This window comes from Camponotus vicinus, unplaced genomic scaffold (assembly GCF_025532165.1).
Source record: "Camponotus vicinus isolate PSW18456_S1 unplaced genomic scaffold, iyCamVici1.0 SCAF_5, whole genome shotgun sequence".
Lineage (NCBI taxonomy): Eukaryota > Metazoa > Arthropoda > Insecta > Hymenoptera > Formicidae > Camponotus > Camponotus vicinus.
In genome coordinates this window covers 4353092-4372585 of record NW_028141977.1, presented here as the reverse complement: position 1 = coordinate 4372585, position 19494 = coordinate 4353092, and the positions used below count along the sequence as shown (strand labels likewise).

Genomic DNA, 19494 nt, shown 5'->3' with positions numbered 1-19494 from the left:
TGCCAGTTTAGCTGTTGGATCTGGATGAGCTAAGAGTGTGGCCCGTGACAAGCTGTCCTTGCATTGCTTGAATGCCTTGTCTCTTTCCGGATTCCAGTCTATGGGTGCTTTTCCTTTTGTTTTTGGTCCTTTTAGCACGTCGTTTAACATGGCTTGGTCTTCCGCTGCTCCTGGAATGAATCTCCTGTAGAAGTTGATCATGCCCAGGAATTGACGTAGTTGCTTCACCGTACTTGGTTGCGGAAAGTTTTTTATGGTCTCGATCTTTTCTGGTAATGGCTGTGTCCCTTCTTCTGAGACTAAATAGCCGAGGAACTGTACTTTGTTGACTCCGAAGACACACTTGGCTGAATTTATTCTAACCCCGTATTCGTTGAGCCGGGTGAACAGCTGCTTAAGGTGTGTTTCGTGTTGTTCCTTAGTAGATGATGCTACGAGTATATCATCGATATACGCGTAACAAAAGTCCAATCCGCGTAGCACTTCGTTAATGAAGCGTTGGAACGTCTGCGCTGCATTGCGTAGGCCAAATGGCATGTATTTGAATTCAAAGAGGCCAAATGGTGTGGTTAGCGCCGTCTTTGGAATGTCTTCCTCTCGTACCGGGATCTGGTTGTATGCCCTGACCATCGATCGTTGAAAAGATCTTTCTTTGGTAGAGCGTTTGTGCGAAATCCTCTATGTGCGGTATCGGATATTGATCTGGTATGGTTCTTGCGTTTAGCCTCCTGTAGTCTCCGCATGGACGCCATGTTTTGTCCTTTTTGGGTACCATGTGGAGAGGCGATGACCAAGGACTCTTTGACGGCTGGATAATGCCCTCCTGTAGGAGTAGGTCGAATTCCGTCTTTGCTGCTTGTAGTTTGTCTGGTGCTAGTCTGCGTGGCCTGCTGGCTTCTGGTTGGCCTGGCGTTGTCTGTATGTGGTGTTGAGTTCCGTGCTTTATCACCTCCTTTGTCCTTGTTGGCTTGGTGATGTCTGGGAAGTCTGCCAAGAGCGCATGGAATTCGCTCTTCTCCACTACTGTCTTTACCGAGAAGACCTGGTTGTAACACCTAGCGCCCGTAGTTGTTAGTCCTGTCTTCCTGTCGATGAGCTTGCCCCTTTTCATATCAGGTAACAAGTCATAGTATGCGAGGAAGTCTGATCCGGTGATGGGCTGTCCGACGTCTGCTATGATGAACCTCCACGGGAATGCTCTCCTTAGGCTGAAATCCGGCTTGATGGTTATGGAGCCGTATGTGATTATGCGGGAGCCGTTTGCCGCGAAGAGTTCATATGCCTCTGGTCGCCTTCTACTGCTTGTTAGCGTCTGCGGGAAAACGCTAACGTCTGAACCTGTGTCCACCAGGTACTTCGTTTTAGTATTGCGGTCTGTCACGTATAGGCGGCACGGTGTCGGGCTGTTGTCATTGGCCGCCAGCAATGAGTGCCCTACTCGTTTTTCTGGAATGTGCATGGTTGTGCACAACGGCGGGCGTCTGCTCCGAATCGTCGATGGTAGTAACATAGACCCTCCTTGATAGGTGTCTTGCTGCGTGGTCTACCTCGTGATCGACTTCGGGCTCGACTGCGTCCTTTCCGTAGCTCTTTGGCCATGTTGGTCATCTGCTCTGTGAGGGTGGCTACCTGCTGGGTAAGTGTCTCCATCTGTGATGTCCATGCGTTCTGTGGGCTACTGGCTGCTGCTGCTGGTGGACGTTCCGTGGCTAGAACGAGAGCTCGGCCGTTGACCTCGTGGATTCGGTCTGCCTGCTCTGCTACGTCTTGTAGTTTGTCGCTCTTCCTTGTGGCCAGGATGGCCTGTGTTTGCGGTGGAAGGCGCCCTAGCCATAGTGTCCGCAGCAAGTCGTCGGAGACTGTTGTTCCTGCTAGCGTTGAAAGGTGCCGTAGGAATTGTGATGGTTTCCTGTCTCCGAGCTCTTCTCTCTCCAGAAGTTGCCTGATCCGCTGCTCTTGCGAATCTGTCAGCCGTTGTATGAGAGCGCTCTTTATAGCTGAATATTTGTTGCTGGAGAGGGGGTTCGTGATTACGTCTTTAATCTCCCTCGCTTGTCGTGGTTCTAATTTGGACAGAACGTATCCGTACTTGACGTCATCGTCGGTGATGATGCTTAGAGCGAACTGCCCTTCGAGTTGCGCAAACCACAGCTCCGGATCGTCCGGCCAGAAAGGGGGGATGCGCATTGCGACTCGGTTGATGCTGGTATCGTCATCTTCCACGATTATTGTGCTCTCCTTCTTCGGCATGTCTGTTTTTCCTCCAACGTCGGTTGGTCACCAATGTAGCGCTTATGTTCAGGCGTGTTCGTAATTCGCTCGTGGAAGGATTTGCAGAGGTTGCTGAGATTCTCGTGAATAATCGAGGCGATGTAACAGTAGTTGATTTATTCTGTACACTATATACAATTATTTTTAGATTGTTTTTGGTGGCCCTTACAAGGGCCGTTATTGTATGCGGAGTTATAGCCGCTCTCTATAAGTTATGTGTGGCCAGGCCTTAGTGACTTTTAAGGACCCTAGACAGTTGTTGTTCTCGTCTACTTGGTCCGTTTGCGTGGCCGTGCTGTGACTGGGCGTTTCCCAATCGGAGTCCGATTGAGTGCTCTGATCGATAGTGGGAACTGCGCCGACTTGAGTCCCCCTGTGGACACGGCTTAAAGGGACCGTCTGTGAGGCCTGGTCCGTTCGTGAACACGACGGCGACGGCGGCAGCGGTGAGACTACGACTGGAACGCTCCAAGGTCCAGTTGGCGAAGTGTATCTTCGTATGCGTATGTCCCAGACTTCGAGCAGGTACCTTGGTGGACGAGTAAATCTCGGTGGTTTCAGGTCTATCTTCTCCAGTTTCCAGGGCAGAAGCTGGAACGAGACCTTTTTCTCTCCTGCTGACTGGTTGGTGCAAGGTGCCCTGGGCGCCTCTTTCCACGGTGATCTGACCGGCCCTGGTGATCGGGGCGTCGAGAGTGGCCGTGGAATGTGACTCCTCCGCCGTGTAATGTTGCGAGAGCGCGAAGCTCTTCCACAATTAATTCCCGAGGAGGTATTATCTCCTCGTGCAAAAAAAGAACAAGTCTTGGCTATCGATATAGAGAGCTATGATGCTGTACTATTCTCAAGCCGCGACTCGGTGTCCTGTCGTCTCGCGCGGTCTTATATAGCGAGGCTGCCGAATTTCACTTATGCGAAATGGTTTGCCCCTGCGGCCATCTGTCGGCTCGCTGCGTACCGAATCGCCTTAGGGCTCGCACCGCCGTACGCGTAGCGCGTGTACGGTGTACGGTTCAGTAGGCGCTGATTGTGTGGTGGATCGTAGCCGCCACATTACTATTACTGGAGACTTTAATGCCCATCACACGGCGTGGGGTAGTCATCACTCGGATAGCACAGGTAAACTTTTACTTGAGTCCACACAAGAACACCACTTCTTTCCTATAAACGATGGCACCCCTACTCGTCTCGCTCATCCTCGCAACCTCCCGTCTATTATCGATCTTACTTTTGTTTCCTCAATGACAACTCTTTTTGCAACTTGGGAATCATTTGAGGACGCCCTGGGCAGTGACCACATTCCTTCTATTATCCGTATTAATCTATCAGTAAAAAAGGTTTCCACCTACTCCCACAAACTGAGTCTATCCGGGCTTGACTGGAAAACATATCAATCCACATTGATCTCCTTAGCTCCTGATCTCCTACCTCAACTACAAGACCCTAATATTTCTCACCTAGACAAATATGAAACCCTTATCAACTCTTTTAAAAACACTGTATTATCCCTTATTCCTCCGAAACAATTGAATCAAACTCAAAAAAATTTCTGCTCGAATCAAAACCTCTCCTCACAGAAACGTTCGCCCCCTCCTGCTCCCTGGTGGAACGACACTTGCTCAGAGGCAGTTCTTCTTAGGAAACAAGCTTTTCGTCTTTTTAAAAAGTTTCCTTCCCAAGATAATTACCTTAATCTTAAGAGGCAGGAAGCCTCTACTAGAAAAATTCTACGTACAGAAAAACGTAAGAGTTGGAGATCCTTTTGCAAAGATATTTCCTCTTTTACCAACTTAAATACACTTTGGAGACTAATCAAATCTTATAAGAATAGATATCTCAGTTCTACCTCCTCTCCCCCTCCTTCCACTAATTATGAGATGCCTAATGGCATGCACAACTCCATTTCTGCCTTATGTCCATCCTCTTGTGTTGCTCCTCCTCCAGAATTTTCGCTTTACTACAATCTCCGCCCGCAAGCCTCTGTCTTTGAAGCTCCGTTTTCTATCACAGAGCTTCGCTATGTACTTAATTTAATGGAAAAAAAGAAGACCTCTCCAGGCCTGGACCAAATTACGTACTCTATAATCTGTCACACTCCTGCAATTTATCTTCCTGCGTTCTTTGATATATTAAACGAGATCTTCTCCACTGGAAATTTTCCAGACTCATGGAAACGCTCTTTAGTTTTCTTAATCCCCAAACCGGTTCCTGGCAAATACCGACCAATTTCTCTTACATCCTGTGTACTTAAAACTCTGGAAAGACTCATACTCATGAGACTGGATTGGTGGCTGGAAAGATATAATAAACTTCCAAACTCTCAGTACGGTTTCAGAAAATCGCGGTCATGCCTGGATAACCTTTCTATACTTATCTCTGAAATTCATATCAGTTTCTTGAGAGGAGGTGCCACGGCTTGCCTATTTCTTGACTTGACTAATGCCTTTGATGATGTCATACCTAATATTCTTTTCGAAGATCTCATCCAAATGGGTCTTCCTATTAATCTAAGCAAATTTATATATAACCTTATTCACCTAAGAACTATACAATTCTCAATTAACGGAGAGCTTTCAAAGGACCACTATACCTGTAAAGGAGTTCCACAAGGTTCTATCCTTAGTCCCACTTTATTCAACATTTATGTTGCTAAACTTAAAAACTATATAGGTGAAGACTGCGAGATTATTCAATTTGCTGATGATATAGCAATTTTTTCTAGTTCTGTCAACATAGCCAAGTCTCTATCTAATCTTGAACTTTCAGCTAACAAAGTGTTTAAATATCTTTCGTCTAAGGGACTCTCTGTTTCTCCCTCCAAATCCTCCCTCATCCTCTTTACGAGGAAGCACATAAATCCGTCTGCTTATTCTATCTTAATTAATAATTCGATCATTCATTCCTCTGTCTATTGTCGATTTTTGGGGATCATCCTCGATTATAAACTCTCTGGTAAAGAACATGTGTCATATATTCACAAACGCTGCTCCAATCTTCTTAACGCTATCTCATCTCTGAGAGGCACCTGGTGGGGAGGTGAACCCCGCACTCTATTATGCATATACAAAGGCTTAATCAGAGGATCCATTGAATATGGATGCGCCTTCTTTCCATATAATAATTCTTCCCTTATGTCTAAACTCAACAGTATTCAATTTAAAGCTTTAAGATTCTGCTTGGGTCTCCGCAGAACCACTCCTACCAATGTAATCTTGGCTGAAGCCGCAGAGGGCCCCTTGACAGAAAGATTTAAATTTCTGACGACTAGATACATTCTCAAAATCTTCTCTCTTTATTCTCACACCGCTCTCAACAAGCTTTCTGAACTGCACTGGTACTCCACTAGGAGAAAAAGGAAAAAAGATCCCGAGCAATCCTTCCTCCTATTTCACTCATTCAGACAAATGCTAAAACATAAAAGAAATATAGCAGACTTTGATTATCCCTCTCCCTATTCACTCTCCCTATTCGAAGCGCTTACGTATATTCCGGATATACTCTTTACTTCCTCTAAACAAACTGAGGATATAAAAAACTCTGCGTTTCCTACCCTCACTTTTTTGAATATATATCATTGTCTCACAGTCGATAAAATTGTCTTTTACACTGATGCCTCTAAGCTGGATACGGGTTCTCCGGCTGGTTTTGCTGTTTACTCTCCTTCAAGAAACATCCAGCTCATGTTTAGAGCTCTTTCTCAATTTTCAATTTACTCTGCTGAGGCCCTAGCCATCCTATATACCCTAAACTATATCCTCGATAATCATATCCTCAAGGCGGTGATCTTTTCAGATTCTAAAAGTGTTTTAGACACCCTTACTTCTTACAACTTTGGACACTCATGCAACTACATCATATACATTATCAGACAAAAATTGTTAGAAATGAAGAGACTCGATTACACTGTATCCCTTATTTGGATACCTTCTCATAGTGGCATTCTCGGCAACGAGACAGCAGACTGCCTGGCAAAAAACGCGATCACGAATGGCACGATTATTAACGATCCGGTTCCTTACTCGGACTTCTATTCAGTTGCTAGAATTACTTATCAGGATAACTCCACCAGAATCTTGAAAAATCAAGTTCAGCACAAGGGCAAGAAGTATTTCCAACACTTCGCCGAACTACAATCCAAGCCATGGTTCTACTACATCGAAGCGGATCGTGAAGCTATAGTCACCTGCAATAGGATTAGAAGTAACCATTATTCTCTCAACGCAAGCTTATTCAGATGTAATATCGTACAGGATCCATCGTGTCACTGTGGCCATCCATTTCAAGACGCTGACCACATATTCTGGCAATGCCCTTTACTCACCGCCACTAGAGAGGTCTTCATAAAGCAACTTCTCAAGAATAAAGTACATCCTCCGTTCCAAATGCAGGAAATCTTGAGGAAACCTACCCTCGGAGTTGTCAATACCGTATTCTCATTTATCAAGAAAAATGAACTCTATATCTAATCACAATAGTTTCCACACTGATAAATGTACACTTTCCTTTCTTCTCGCACACTTCCCTTTCATATAAAATTTGAAACATCATCACTCTCTTGCCCGACATCTACATCCTAGCTTAACTCAACTCAACAACTTTCTTAGACAGCTACGACCAGATCACTTCAAGGACAATAATCATTCAACCATAAACCAAATAAGTTCTCAACCTCCATCCAACTTACAGTTGATGGCCGGATTACACCCTTAAAGGGACGAGGCCAACCAAATTGCAGAAGAAGAAGAAGAAGAAGAAGAAGAATTACGGAACAGCATGGTCAATACAGAACAGAGGTAAATTATTAATTGTTACAAGTTATTACTCATTGTTGAGGGATAAAAGAAAATTGAAACTTAATAATTGGCAGGCAATATATGATATACAATGAAATATATAATATATTAACAATATATATTGTATGAATATTGTAATTTTATGTGATAATTTATGTATTGACAGCTACAAGGAAATCCGATGGATTCTAAAATTGCATTATTATGCTTGTACAAGTATTGGAAGAAATTAAGACAATCTCCAACATATCAGAGAGCGAACCAAAGGAAGTTGCTCAAATTATATATAATATATAAAAAAATACAACGTGAGAATGTAATGAAAAAAAAGGAAAAAAAATTTTGGGTTCGTCCTATTTTCACGCCCGAAAGAAGATTTTTGCAGGGTGCCAGTGATAACTTGATCCCTGAAATGTTGCATTCCAATGATCCAAAATATTGTAATTTCTTGCGATTGACACCGGTATTATTCGAGAAACTGTTGGAGATTATGGGACCAAAAATTCAGAAGCAGTATGCAGTTCGAGATCCAATTGTATCACAGACACAATTGGAACTTACCTTACGATATTTAGCCAGCGGAGACAGTATGGCATCTGTATCGTATGCGTTCCGTGTAGGAAAGAATACTGTATCGACAATAATTTCCGAAACGTGTCAATGCATTTGGGATGAATTAAGGGAAAAAGTTTTCCTTAATCCGACGGCAGAAAACTGGCGTAAGGTAGCCAAAGACTTTGAGGATCTGTGGAATTATCCCAACTGTATTGGAGCAGTAGATGGTAAACACGTAGACGTTGAGGTAAATATTATTTCTAAAGCGTGTCCTATAATAGCTGCCCCGCTCTACTTGTACATGACGGGTAGAACAACTATTATAAGACACCCTATATATATATAATGTAATAATTGAATACAATTTTTAATTAATTTGTTTGTATTATTACAGGCAAATAGTGGATCGACTTACTATAATTATAAAGGAAGACATAGCTAAAATTTAATGGCGATTAGCGATGCAAAATATTGCTTTCTGATGCTGGATATTGGTGCTGAAGGTCGACAAAGCGATGGAGGTGTATTTCGAAGAAGCGAAATTGGTATCGGTTTCGAAAATGTAAATATGGATTTACCTGAACCAATTCAAGTGAAAGTGAATGGGCCGGAACTTCCATATGTATTAGTGGCAGATGAGGCATTTGCTTTAACACCGTACATGATGCTTTTCCTCGAAGCAAGCACCTTGACGTAAAGAAAAAAGTATTCAATTATCGTCTAAGCAGAGCGAGGCGAGTAGTCGAAAGTGCCTTTGGATTGCTTGCAGCTCGGTGGAGAATTTACCGGAAACCGATTAACACCTCTTTAACCACAGCGGTAAAAATTATGCAAGTTACAACAGCTTTGCATAATTATATTATGCAATATGAGGCGACACAACCTTCAGCAGAAAGAATCTACTCTAAGAACAGCACAGAAGATAATACGAACTTGATTCATGCAGGTGCATTTACAAAAATGGATGCGCTCAATACAGATTCACATGCCAATATGCTCACAGGTCAATATGCTACACAAGTGCGAAAGAATTATGCTGATTTTTTTATGAATACCGGTGCAATCGAATGGCAGTGGGATAAGGCCTTGAACAATGATTTTTAAATACATATTATATATTCTCATAATACATATAACAATTATCCTTGTTCTTTATTTTTTGTACTTTTAATTTATATTTAATTGTATTTAATTATATTTAAGCAACTTTATTTTATTAAAATATATAAATATCTAATTTTTATATATGTAGTAACATTTTACATATGTATATAATAAACTTTATATAATATACTTTAGTAAAAGTTACAAAAATTATATAACTTCAATTTTTTTATATATGTATGTAATAATGAATAAACGAAAAAAATAATTGTAATGAAACAGTGAATACGAAAAAATAATTATAACATAACTAAAAATAGTGAAAAAATTATCACATAAACTTGTCACTAACATCGTAATGTTATGATGGATAGAGTTCCGAATCTGAAATGAAAATATTTGTTTGGTAGAATGGATGCAAAAAAAAAAGCAGAACACATATAAGTCTATATACATACGAGAATATACTTATTGTCTATACATACAAATATGCTTATTATATACGTACATATACTAATATATGTGCAATTATTACCTAATCTGTTTTGAATTTCCATTACCCTGCTAAGAAATTCTATTTGCAATTTTGCTCTCTCCTTAGAAGGGAGCCGACGAAGCCCTTCAGCTAAGCTTAGCACAAAGCCAGATGTCGGGTCATTTTGCGTTACTGGCTCGGCCATCAGTGTCGTAATGAAGGCTTCTAAATTGCCTTCATCTTTTTTCGATGATTTTCTTCCTAAAAGGAACATATAAGTAATACATAAGATTAATATTTAATTTAAAAAATGAGTTTTTATCTTACCCAACAAACAAAAACTTATTGAAACATTCGGTTTTGAATTCAGATTCTTGTAAGTTTAAAATTGAAAAATGAATATATATATCTAGGCGCTTTTATAAATAGATTTTTATAATTTACAATATGATTTACATTTACGCTTAACATGAAACAAAATTATAACAAACATTTAAAATAAATTATACATATAAGAGTAATTGTACATACTTTTCGATGAATGCAAATTAGAGCTGCTACTTAAGCTTGATGTAGAACCTTCTTCTGTATTCGCAGGCAATATCGGTGCAGTATTTCTCGATACATTGAGATCTGATGCGAATGATATCGGTGATAACGGTGATATCGATGAAAATGATATCGATAAATTTCTAGGCTGAGTACTTACTGTCCTAATGAAATAAAGAAAAAAAATAAACGTTGAAAAATTAGTTAATAACTTATCGTAAATATACAATCACCCTTACTACTATTTCAGAGATTGTAAAAATTTATTTAAAAAGTATTAAAAAATACATGTTTACAAATATGATACAACATAAAGACATTTTCTACGTTTAATTTTTAAAACCTAAAATAAATATTGAATTAAAAAATTAAATAATGATAAAGCATGCAATTTTTTAAATACAACTTGATATCAACAAAACTACATTTGATCAACAAAACTACATTTTTAGTTCTTAATCATTAAGAAGGTAATATACATACTGTCTCATTTCCATACAGTCGCTTAAGAAATTCATAGCCTCATAAAAGCGGAAAGCACTTTTTCGTGTTGGAGGAACTGCCGACCCACTTGGAATGTATTCATTGTTTTTTTTTCTTTTCCTTTGCATAACAGTCTTTCAAGTACTTCCATCTTTTTTTGGCAGTGGCAACGTCCATGATTTCTTTGTGGTATTGAAGATATTATTACAAAAGATTATATTTTTCAATACATACATATAATACATGAAATACAATAAAATCAGTATACAGTTAAAAATTTAGAATACTGATTGTATTAAAACATCCAATTGATTTTTATATAAATTTTACAATTATATACCTCCCATCATATTGCAGACCTCTTGCCACAAAGCATTTCTTTTTAATAATGTCCGCTCGGCAACTGGTAACCGGTGATCGTACAAAGCGGGTTTCTGAGCAACACATGCTATTAGAAGTTCGTCCGTTGTCATTTCCGCATCTTGTGACTCAGGAAGAGCGATATCGTTACAAGGTTTGTTTCCTGAAAAATATACATGCATTGTCATAATATAAACACTATTTATACCTGTAACTGTAAATAAATCCAATTATAATGCGGAAAGGAGAGAGAGAGAGAGAGAGAGAGAGAGAGAGAGAGAGAGAGAGAGAGAAAGAGAGAAAGAGAGAGAAGCTTCTTTATTAATGAAATAGAATACTAAGTATGCTAAAGTAAGGACAAAGCAGCGGAGTTCCTCAAATTTGTTTCATAATTACAGTTCATAATTACAGTAATAATAATACTTATATTGTATATATATATATGTATATGTATATATACAGGGTGTCCTAGACCACCCGTACACCCCTTTTCTTTCAAAAACTAAGCATTTTAGAGAAAAACGTTTTCGACAAAAATTGTGTGGTTTTGAGGGGAACATAAGATGGTGTCATTGGTTTGACCTTGGATGGCATCGTTAAGGTGAGGTTAAGGACACCTTTAATTTCTTAAATGGAACCACCTATTTTTTATTGCATATTCTTATAGCTTATGTCGAGAGCTTTCCAAAACACTATAATAAAGTATTTTTTCATCAAGTACTTTTCGAGTTATAAGGCTTGAAATAATTTCTTAATTTTACATAAACCATAAAAAATATCTAGTAAAATATTCATTTTTCGATTATCTTACCTTAATACTTTTATGTACAAAATAATGAGAGGAATCGATTGGTGTAAAGAAAACACATAATTGTTTCGAAAAAAAAAATGTAATTGTTAATTGCAAATTAACGATGGTAAATATATTATATATATTTGCTAATCGTAAGAAAATATGATATATCTTTTCATATTAAAAAATCAAATCGTATAATTCTTAAAAATGAATATATATATATATACATTTGTTTATAAGAATTATGTCATTTAATTTTTCACATGAAAAAATATATCGATATTTTCTTACAACTGATAAATGTATAATATATTTATCAGTTAAAAAATATATTAAATAGATTAAGGCCCTACGCACAATAGGAAAAATATTAAATATTAAATATTAAATATTAAATATTAAATATTAAATTTATAGAACGAGAGAAAGAGAAAGAAACTCTTCTCTTCTATTTTTCTCTTTCTATAAATTTAATATTTAATATTTAATATTTAATATTTTTCCTATTGTGCGCAGTGCCTAATATTTATCAGTTAAAAAATATGTGTATAATATAAAAAGCTATAAGGGAAAAACATTTAACGCTGTCGCACGCATTGAGATATCGAGAAGCGAGCAGTGTCGCGCGTCGCCCGTCTTTCGTTGCCAGCTTGGTAGGAAGGAGACAGAAGACTGTATTCTGTCCTCTTCTATTATCCGAAGCTAGCCGAAGTGCCGAGCTCACACGTACGCTTACGCTCACATCCTCATTACCCCCTCCACGCCGTGTTGCATGTTGCTTACGGCGGAGATCTGGCAGCTTTGCGCTAAAGCTGCTGAAAAACGCGGAACGCTCGCGATTGGTTCCGCTCTCGTTCCGCGTTCCGCGTTCCGCTATTCCGCTGCATGGGTCCGCACCCTTATTAGATCAAGCGATGCGGTAGCGTCGTGACGCCAAGTACATAAAAAACAGGATCCGAGCATTGAGAGTCACTGCTCTCGACGCGGCGCTACCAAGTACCTTTTCCGGAATTTCACGTCATGTAAATGTTTCGATTAAGATATTTCAAAAACTAAGACCGTAATCAAAAATATAACGACACTTTTATTATGTAATGTGAATATAAGCTTTCGATTGCGACCAGTTTGAATAAAATCGGTGCAGTCAATCCCGAGAAATGATGATCGTATATCAAAATTGTGACATTTTACGTTTCCCGGATTTTCTTCAGTCTCACGTACGTATGCTCGCACGCACACAAGCAAAGCGAGTTTGTCCCTCAAGCGGCGTTCACACCGCTGCGTATACGATTATTGCTTCGATAAGTACAATGCTTTAAGAGACAAAATCATATGCGTGCATACGTGTGATATGTATATGTATGTGTGTACGTACGTGTGAGAGATTAATTTATCGTACAATAACAATTTCCAAAACTATCCCTTCGGGGTGGAATTTAATATCTTAGAAACGGAGCCGTAAAAATACGGAACTTCTGCTGTTAAATAAAATTTAAAAATAGTAATTTATCGTATAGTAACAATTTTCAAAAAACCACTCCTTATAAAAGCAAATTTCAAAAACCATCCCTTGAGGATGAAAAATAATATCTCGAAAATGATGCGTGGCAGGAATATGGGACTCACGCCGTTAATTAAGGTTTCTTACAAAGACTAATTTAGCATAAAATAATAATTTTTAAAAATTACCCTTTAGGGATGAAATCTAATATCTCAGAAACGGTGTGCTGCAAAAATATAAAACCTGTGCTGTTAGATAAGAATTGTAAAAAGACTAATTTAGCGTATAATGATAATTTTTAAAAACCACCCCTTGGGGGTGAAATCTAATATTTCAGAAACGGTGCACCACAAAAATATAAAACCTGTACTGTTAGTTATAACTTGTAGAAAGACTAATTTACCGTATGATAACAATTTTTAAAAACCACCCCTTGGGGGTGAAATCTAACATTTTAGAAACGGTATATCATAAAAATATAAAACCTGTGCCGTTAGTTAAGATTTCTATAAAGACTAATTTAGCGTATAATGATAATTTTTAAAAACCAACCCTTGGGGGTGAAATTTAATATTTCAGAAACGGTGCACCACAAAAATATAAAATCAATTAATAAGAAAGAAAGGCTGAAAGACCGTGGCACAAGATGTTAAAGTGTAAAAAATAATAACGACTCTAAGTAAGAGACATAATATATTAATAATCAGTTAAAATTAAAATTACATACGTACGTTTCGATCTTTTCAAGATCCTTTTCAATGTTCAAGAAGTCGTTAGAAAATAAACAAAACATTAAAAATTTCAATCATAATAACAATAACGGAACGCGATTAAAACAAAGACAGAAGCGATGGGACAACAAATAGACATTGTGTACAGCAATAACGGACGCAGCTTTTTTTAAAAACGCTAATAATTGATGTAACGAATGACAGCGCAAGACAGTTAATGAATTAAACGGCTAATAATGTCTGGCTACTAGCCACATCTTCCAAAAAAGGTAACGCACCCATCATTCGAGACGGTATAATAAATTCGCATACGTGAAATAATTCTTCGTAAAATACATTGTGTGACGATCCCCCGATGAAAAAGGCTCAAAAAAATTTTTCAAATAGGTCATGGAGTCGTGAGGATAAAAATGAGCTTGGTCAAGATTTTTTTAAACAACAACCAGAAGTCACTCCAGGTAGAAAGTCCAATAAAGGAATCGGTAGAGACAAAACAAATCGCTTAACCGATGAGCGAGATGGAAGCCTATGTAAAAAAATTCAAATAAAAGAACGCAATATATCAAGAAACAAAGAACGCAAATGTCAAATATAACAGCAATCACAAAAAGCCGTTAACAATGATTAACAATAATTAGTCATAACAGCAATTAAATATTAAGTAAGCAGAATGGAAAATATTTAATTCGAAGTTAAGAGTCTGCGTTAAAAACCTACCAAGATGGAAGACGGATAAACGAGATGACAAAGAAGAGGCCATCTCTAAAAGCGAAGGATTGTGAAACGACTGAGCGATAGCCGATCAAATGTGAAGGAAGAGAAGGAGAGGAGAAGGGGAAAAAACGGGGAGAGAAAGAGGAAAGGGAAAAAAGGGGGGGGCTTAGGGAGTAGGGAGCAATGGGACGGGAGACTTTGAAAAAGCAAGACATTTCTTAATGATAGGAAGATAAACGTCCTTTAATAATGAGGTATCATTTTGTAAGTTCAACCCATTTTTTTGCTGGCTAATGTGAAGCATCTCAGAAACCAATCTTTTTCTATAAAAAGGTTCTTCATCGAAAATTGTCGTGTCCTCCCAATTAAAGTCATGACCTAAGAGTCTATGAGACGAAACCACTGTCTGGGATTCAGAAGAGTAATTAACCATGGACTTATGCTCTTTTAATCTAGTCGTTAACCGTCTGCCAGTCTGTCCTACGTAAGATGCATCACAGTCCCTGCAAAAAATCTTATAGACGACATTAGAATGGTACATCTTGGGCAACGGATCTTTGTGTAATTTTATGATGCCACTCAATTTATTGTTCACTGTGAACGCCAACCTCCCACCATTATCTTGGATCATTGAACAAAAACTTTTTGGAAGGCCCTTAATATAAGGAATGACGAAAAATCTTGATTTAGGAGAGGAAGGGAGAGGAGTTGTGGGGTGAGAGACTCTGTTGTGGATAAGAAATCTTAATCGGCGTAGCATAATTCTGTGGATAAACTGGAGAGGATATGAGTTTTCGAGGAGAATGTTGATAACAAAGGAAAGGTTTTTTTCATGGAATTTTGGATGGGAAAGATGAAAGGTTCTATCGACGAGACCCATGACAACACCAATTTTATGATAAATAGGGTGGTAAGAAAGAAAATTCAAGAATCTACCAGAAAAGGTAGGTTTGCGGTACCAGTTGAATTCTAAACGATTCTCATTGATAATTAATAACGTATCTAAGAAGCTAATTGTATTGCCCGACATATATTCAATAGTGAACTGCAATCTTTTGTGGGATGAATTGAAAACTTTCAATATGGTAGAAATATGTAAAGAAGGCGCTGCCATAATGATATCGTCTACACGGTAATAAAAGGAAGGCGAAACTAACAAGGAGGCAATGGCTCTGTCTTCCAACTCTTGTAAAACTAAATTGGCTAAAATAGGTGAGAGCGGGGACCCCATTGGCGTACCAAAAATCTGTTTGTAGATAATGTCGTTAAACACAAAATATGTTGAATCAAGGATGAGTCTGAGAGCTCTTAAAAATTCTTCGTAAGGAATGTCAGTGTTCGGTTCTAAAAAATGCCATTTTTTTGCGATGCTTCCAATGATTAAGTCATGAGGGACATTAGTAAACGAATTAATCGACATACGATATTAATCGAATTAATTTAGCAATTAAATATTTTCCATTCTGCTTACTTAATATTTAATTGCTGTTATGACTAATTATTGTTAATCATTGTTAACGGCTTTTTGTGATTGCTGTTATATTTGACATTTGCGTTCTTTGTTTCTTGATATATTGCGTTCTTTCATTTGAATTTTTTTACATAGGCTTCCATCTCGCTCATCGGTTAAGCGATTTGTTTTGTCTCTACCGATTCCTTTATTGGACTTTCTACCTGGAGTGACTTCTGGTTGTTGTTTAAAAAAATCTTGACCAAGCTCATTTTTATCCTCACGACTCCATGACCTATTTGAAAAATTTTGAGCCTTTTTCATCGGGGGATCGTCATACAATGTATTTTACGAAGAATTATTTCACGTATGCGAATTTATTATACCGTCTCGAATGATGGGTGCGTTACCTTTTTTGGAAGATGTGGCTAGTAGCCAGACATTATTAGCCGTTTAATTCATTAACTGTCTTGCGCTGTCATTCGTTACATCAATTATTAGCGTTTTTAAAAAAAGCTGCGTCCGTTATTACTGTACACAATGTCTATTTGTTGTCCCATCGCTTCTGTCTTTGTTTTAATCGCGTTCCGTTATTGTTATTATGATTGAAATTTTTAATGTTTTGTTTATTTTCTAACGACTTCTTGAACATTGAAAAGGATCGTGAAAAGATCGAAACGTACGTATGTAATTTTAATTTTAACTGATTATTAATATATTATGTCTCTTACTTAGAGTCGTTATTATTTTTTACACTTTAACATCTTGTGCCACGGTCTTTCAGCCTTTCTTTCTTATTAATTGATTTGTTATCATCCGGACCGTATATTGCGTTTATAAAAATATAAAACCTGTGCCGTTAGATAAGAATTGTAAAAAGACTAATTTACCGTATAATGATAATTTTTAAAAACCACCCCTTGGAGGTGAAATCTAATATTTCAGAAACGGTGCACCACAAAAATATAAAACCTGTGCCGTTAGATAAGAATTGTAAAAAGACTAATTTAGTGTATAATGATAATTTTTAGAAACCACCCCTTGGGGGTGAAATCTAATATTTCAGAAACGGTGCACCACAAAAATATAAAACCTGTGCCGTTAGATATGACTTGTAGAAAAATTAATTTACCGTATGATAACAATTTTTAAAAACCACCCCTTGGGGGTGAAATCTAATATTTCAGAAACGGTGCACCACAAAAATATAAAACCTGTGCCGTTAGATATGACATATAGAAATATTAATTTACCGTATAATAACAATTTTTAAAAACCACCCCTTGGGGGTGAAATCTAATATTTCAGAAACGGAGCATCATAAAAATATAAAACTTATGCTGTTAGATAAGACTTGTAAAAGAACTAATTTACTGTATAATAACAATTTTTAAAAATTACCCCTTGAGGATGAAATCTAATGTTGCAGAAACGGTGTACCACAGAAATATAAAACATGTGCCATCAGATAAGACTTATAGAAAGACTAATTTACTATGCAGTAAGAATTTTCAAAAATAAAGATCCCTAAAAATAATATGCAAATATTTTCCCCCAAAAAATAATTTGTAGAAAGGGTATAAAATTTTACAAAAAGGTGTGAAATCCCTCTAAAAAAAATCTTACAAAGGTAAAAAATATACGCCAAGTACACAAAAAATATTCTACTTTGTATGCATCTTTAATAAAAAAATTCCTTAAAAATAATTTTTTACAGTAGTTTTCCCTCAAAAAATCATTTTCCTAAAAAACAAAACCTCAACAAATAATTTTGATAAAAAAAATATTAAAAAATAAAATATCAAAACTAAATATGAAATCAATAATTACTATTAGCCAAGTACTTAAGAGCAATTTGTAAATTTGATATATTTGCCGTGAAATATCAATTTTATACAGTAGAAATATTATACATAAATTCTCCCTAAGAAATTAAAACGCATTTTATATTTATTCAGAGAAAATTGATTTTTAAAATATTTAATGAGAATTAGGATTCTTTTAATTCTTAAAACACTTTTTATATAATGTATATAATTAAAAAAAAAGTTTTACGCAAGTTTTAAATCGCAGTCTTTAAATCGAAGTAAGTTATGAAAACTTGGCGTGCTCAGATTGTTTACATTATAAACAAATATATCTCCAATAAAATGTAAAATATTAGACATTATGTAATTAAATATTTAATCTGTATTTGATTACGATCCGAGCACGCCAAGTTTTCATAACTTACTTCGATTTAAAGACTGTGCGATTTAAAAATTGCGTAAAACTTTTTTTTAAATTATATACATTATATAAAAAGTGTTTTAAGAATTAAAAGAATCCTAATTCTCATTAAATATTTTAAAAATCAATTTTCTTTGAATAAATATAAAATGCATTTTAATTTCTTAGGGAGAATTTATGTATAATATATCTACAATGTAAAATTGATATTTCACGGCAAATATTATATCAAATTTACAAATTGCTCTTAAGTACTTGGCTAATAGTAATTATTGATTTCATATTTAGTTTTGATATTTTATTTTTTAATATTTTTTTATCAAAATTATTTGTTGAGGTTTTGTTTTTTAGGAAAATGATTTTTTGAGGGAAAATTACTGTAAAAAATTATTTTTAAGGAATTTTTTTATTAAAGATGCATACAAAGTCGAATATTTTTTATGTACTTAGCGTATTTTTTTTACCTTTGTAAGGTTTTTTTTAGAGGTATAGACTTGTTCTGGGTTCTTATTAATACGTATGTGCAGTGTGTCATGTACTATCCGTTCTCAGATGCCATTAGTACACAGAACTAGAACCCAATCCATTTACGCACTCTCTCATACACATGGGTTATACGATCACACACACACACGCACGCACGCACGCACAAAAGGGATCAAACATCCGTCACGTCCACGCCGTTGATTTTGGGTAGCGCTGAGAACGGATAGTGCATGACACACTGCACATACGTATTAATAAGAACCCAGAACAAATCTATATCTAAGACAACTAGCGTTATGGCGTGGTCGCATTTCCGCACTTTGAGCCACTGTAGCTCTAAAACGGCCCATAGGATCGGGTTGCGCCCGTGACAACTTTTGATCAGCATGACTCAAAGTACAAAATGGCACAGTTTTATCAAATTTGGCCGGTACCGAATTTCCCCATGTTTTGTGCGGGGTCCTTTGATATAATACACTCGTCAACAAAATTATCGCATAGGTAATTTCATGTCAAATTTTCGCATAACTTCAAATAAGTATAACTCCGTCAAAAATGGTCGTATTTGAAAATTTTTTTTTCATTCTTAAGCTTAAAGCCTCTATTTTGAAAATCATTTGTTAGATTTAGAATTTATCCTCCCCCTCTCTCGTCATCTCCTCAAAAGTAAGGACGTGTTACGTCTCCAAAAAATTGCATACTTTGACGCATTCCACGGAGTGGAATAAATTTTTTTCGCAAATTTCATGATAATCATCGTAAAATATGGACTTTTATGTGTGAATTTAAACAAAAATTTCTTTTGTACGATTTTTTTTCGCGGAGTTACGACATATCAAAGTTACCTATACATTTTTGTTCATTTACCGCCAGCATTAGCATTTCCCGATGCGCACCACGAGGAAGTTGCTGGTCGGATTTGGCGCATCGTGTGTGTGTGTGTGTGTGAACATTTCCACATTTCCGTTCTCTAACACACAGACAAACACACACACAC

The 19494-nt window shown here is 36.9% G+C and overlaps 1 protein-coding gene and 1 pseudogene across 2 annotated transcripts in view; one reads left to right on the top strand and one right to left on the bottom strand.

Annotated features, from left to right (window-relative positions):
* LOC145971872 (uncharacterized) overlaps positions 1-19494 on the bottom strand; it is a 45492-nt pseudogene that overhangs the window by 15969 nt on the left and 10029 nt on the right. The window contains exons 2-5 of the transcript XR_014438992.1: positions 10571-10753; positions 10231-10412; positions 9730-9911; positions 9259-9459 (exon numbers count right to left, since the gene is read on the bottom strand). The product of XR_014438992.1 is annotated as an uncharacterized LOC145971872 (transcript). The remainder of the gene's footprint in view (positions 1-9258; positions 9460-9729; positions 9912-10230; positions 10413-10570; positions 10754-19494) is intronic.
* LOC145972485 (uncharacterized) lies at positions 7396-8178 on the top strand. The gene is made up of 2 exons (XM_083101151.1): positions 7396-7866; positions 8014-8178. Exons 1-2 carry the CDS (start codon positions 7477-7479, stop codon positions 8059-8061), a joined length of 438 nt encoding a protein of 145 aa, XP_082957277.1. The 5' UTR covers positions 7396-7476; the 3' UTR covers positions 8062-8178.